Raw genomic sequence first — 3,275 nt, 5'->3', positions numbered from 1 at the left:
CACACACACACACCGACACACCTACAGACCGACAGACAGACAGATAAATAGATAGATAGATAGATAGATACATGATGAACAAAAAAAAAGGCAAATTGTTAGCAAGCAATGACAATTTTTCAAAACCTGATTTGCAGTTGTTCCCTCCGTATCCGTCGATGCAGGTGCATCCGAATGGATCAGGTGGACAAAAAAGACTTCCTCTACAAGCTTCGATATTTCCAGTTCTACAAATTACATCGCAATTACGACCAAAATTGTTTGAGCCACAAGCTACAAAATCAAATAAAAAATACAAATCATAAACAGAAAAGAACCCCAGAAACATCACATTTCTTATGAAGCAAAATTACTACAATTTTAGGATGGTAACTTTGATTGAATAGAAAACTTTTATATATTTCTTTTGTCTATTATTATTGCAAGAAAAGATTGAATTCTTATATCCCCATTGCAAAACGAAAAACTTCTCATTATATTTACTACTAGAAAATACATTAAACAATAAAGGATGTAGTCGCAAATGCTAAAGTCGCCGAATGATGTAGTCGCAAAATGCTAGGATCGCTGAATGTTGTAGTCGCAAATGCTAAAATCGCCGAATGACGTAATCGCCAAATGCTATAGGAGAGGAGAGGGCGCTATGGTCTAAAACCAAGGTGACAGTCGATAGCTATCTCTACGTAAAATTGCGCTTTTTTTAAGGATACTGAAAGTGAAAAACCATCTGAGTAAGTAAATTCAATTAGTTTAATGTCAGAGAACACAAAGAGAAACTCCGATCTGTGAAGAAGCTTGTGAATCTTGAAATATTGAGAAATTATTACACATTGAATATCTGCCTATAATCAAATGTTTCCCGCCGTCTCGGTGGAAGGCGTTGCTACAGGCAACCAAATAAACAAAGGCCAATCTACAAAATCCACTCAAGCGGAACATGTAAACAAAGAGCACAACAATAGTACAGTGAAACCCGTCTTCCTAAAAGCGGACGAAATCCCGTCAGACAATAAATCGTATCTCAGAGACGAAGACTTATGCATTGCGCTTACCCAAACTATTTCACCAGATAGTATAGTTGGAGTTAAAAAGATACGAAATTTGTGGAGGATCTATCTGAACAACAGACAGGATAGAGTACAGTTGATAACAAATGGATTGAACATAAGGAAATGTAACGTATCGGTATATGACAAAAATCCATACATTGCATACCACTCTACTGAAGCTACCAGGATATTAATCAAAGATATTCCACTCTCTGCCTCGGATTCTGAGATACTCAAACGATTAAAAGTCCTAGGATGTAAACCAATAGGAGAAATTATGAGAATGAAAATAAGATTTAACGGCCAACTCACTAGCTGGCTAAATGGGGACAGAGCCATATTTGTTGAAAAATTGACGTCATCAATACCAAGACAAGTGACAATAAACGGTTTCAAAGCTAGAGCTTTTCATGAAGGACAAGAACTAAAATGTAAGAAATGCTTGAAAATAGGACACCTTGACTATCACTGTAAGTCAGATACAGTTTGTCTTAAATGCCATCAGCCTGGTCATACCAAAGACAAATGTACCAATGATACTCAATGTATCTCAGTGGGCTCTGCTTGTTATTTACAAAGAAAAGATTTTGTCAGAGTTAAATAAATCAAGGCGTACCTCATTATATATAGTTCTTTTAAATACAATGCATTGCTTAGAATTAAATGCGACATGTATAATAATGAACAAAAGGCTAAAGAAAAGTGGAAAGAGCTACAGAAAATATGGAAGGTTTTTTAAAGTAAGAACTGTAACACTTAAAATGTATATGTAATAATTTTTTGGGGATGTTTAAATGTATGTGTATTTAATTTGCAGTCTTTATAAATAATTATGTATAAAGAAAGATAAGATATAGTAATATGTGAGTAAAGAAAGAAGGTAATAAGACCTAATGCTGTTTGTTAAAGGTATTGTATAAAGTATGTATATAAAAGGAGGAAAAAAAATATTGAAAATAAATGAAAAAAAGACAATAAAAGTGGGTTACCCCCACAAAAGACAAAAAAGAAAATACATTAAACAATAAAGGATGTAGTCGCAAATGCTAAAGTCGCCGAATGATGTAGTCGCAAAATGCTAGGATCGCTGAATGTTGTAGTCGCAAATGCTAAAATCGCCGAATGACGTAATCGCCAAATGCTATAGGGCCACCGAATGTTGTAGTTGCAAATGCTAAATCGCCGAATGAGTAGGCCTAGTCGCCAAATGCTAACGTCATCGAATTATGCAATTTGTATTATTTTATTGATAATTTTATACTACTGTTTATTTGTATTTTAATATTTTATCCTTTGACTGCTTCCCACTTTCAAACTTGTTGAAAAATGATCTTTTAATTGATCGAACAAGGCTGTTGTAAATGTTTTACTGTATTTATATAATGTATTTATACTTATATCTATATATATATATATATATATATATATATATATACATATATATACATACATACATATATATATATATATATATATTACTGTAAATTTGTTATAACTCGAGTTTAAATAAAGTTTGAATGAAAAATGAATGAATGAATCATGTAGGCGCCAAATGCTTATAGCTGACGAATGATGTAGTCGCCAAATGCTAAATCGCCAAATGATATAGTCGGCGAATGTTGTAGTCACCACTGTATTCTTGGCCGGCCTCAGCACCCACCACCCACCCACTTCCTGGAAAGTTAAAAAAGTGGAAAAATTGAAAAAGAAAATTATTGATCGCTCAAAACGCGTCAGAGGTCGGAATCTCTCCTCCTCCCCTTTCGAACATCTCTGTATCCACCCTTGCTATTAATCAGATAAAGTCGCAGCCCAAATGCTATTTGCATCGACGAAGGCACCGTGGCCGTTCCATAGTGACTTTGTAGACCTACCCGTTTGACAGTTAGCACCTTTGAAGCCTGCGGGGCAAATACATAGACCGGTTTTATCGTCACAAACTCCACCGTTATAACACAAAGGACAGTCCATCTCACATTCAGGGGGACTCCATTTTGGAAGTGGACAATCTAATTAAAGGAACAAATGTTAAAAAGACAAAAGTAAAGTGAGTATATATATATATATATTGTATTTGAAAACATTTTATTTAGAACATGAATGCTAAATTAAATTAAATCACAAAGTTAGTACAGTACTTAAAATTTCAATTTTGACATTGAGTCTACTAAGTTGTTTTCTGTATGTCGACGGCCCTAAGTAGAAACCAACAAATAATGCTTAAGT

At 34.3% G+C, this 3,275-nt stretch overlaps 1 protein-coding gene across 1 annotated transcript in view; it reads right to left on the bottom strand.

The window, feature by feature from the left end:
• Positions 1-3,275, bottom strand: part of LOC117111001 — an 18,036-nt gene that overhangs the window by 9,875 nt on the left and 4,886 nt on the right. Inside the window, exons 3-4 of the mRNA XM_033253858.1 lie at positions 2,924-3,058; positions 127-273 (exon numbers count right to left, since the gene is read on the bottom strand). Coding sequence (XP_033109749.1) covers positions 127-273; positions 2,924-3,058 — 282 coding nt within the window. The remainder of the gene's footprint in view (positions 1-126; positions 274-2,923; positions 3,059-3,275) is intronic.

This window comes from Anneissia japonica, unplaced genomic scaffold (assembly GCF_011630105.1).
Source record: "Anneissia japonica isolate Jap-2015-1 unplaced genomic scaffold, ASM1163010v1 scaffold573_len2283161_cov171, whole genome shotgun sequence".
In the NCBI taxonomy this organism is placed as follows: Eukaryota; Metazoa; Echinodermata; class Crinoidea; order Comatulida; family Comatulidae; genus Anneissia; species Anneissia japonica.
This window is presented reverse-complemented; position numbering and strand designations above follow the sequence as displayed.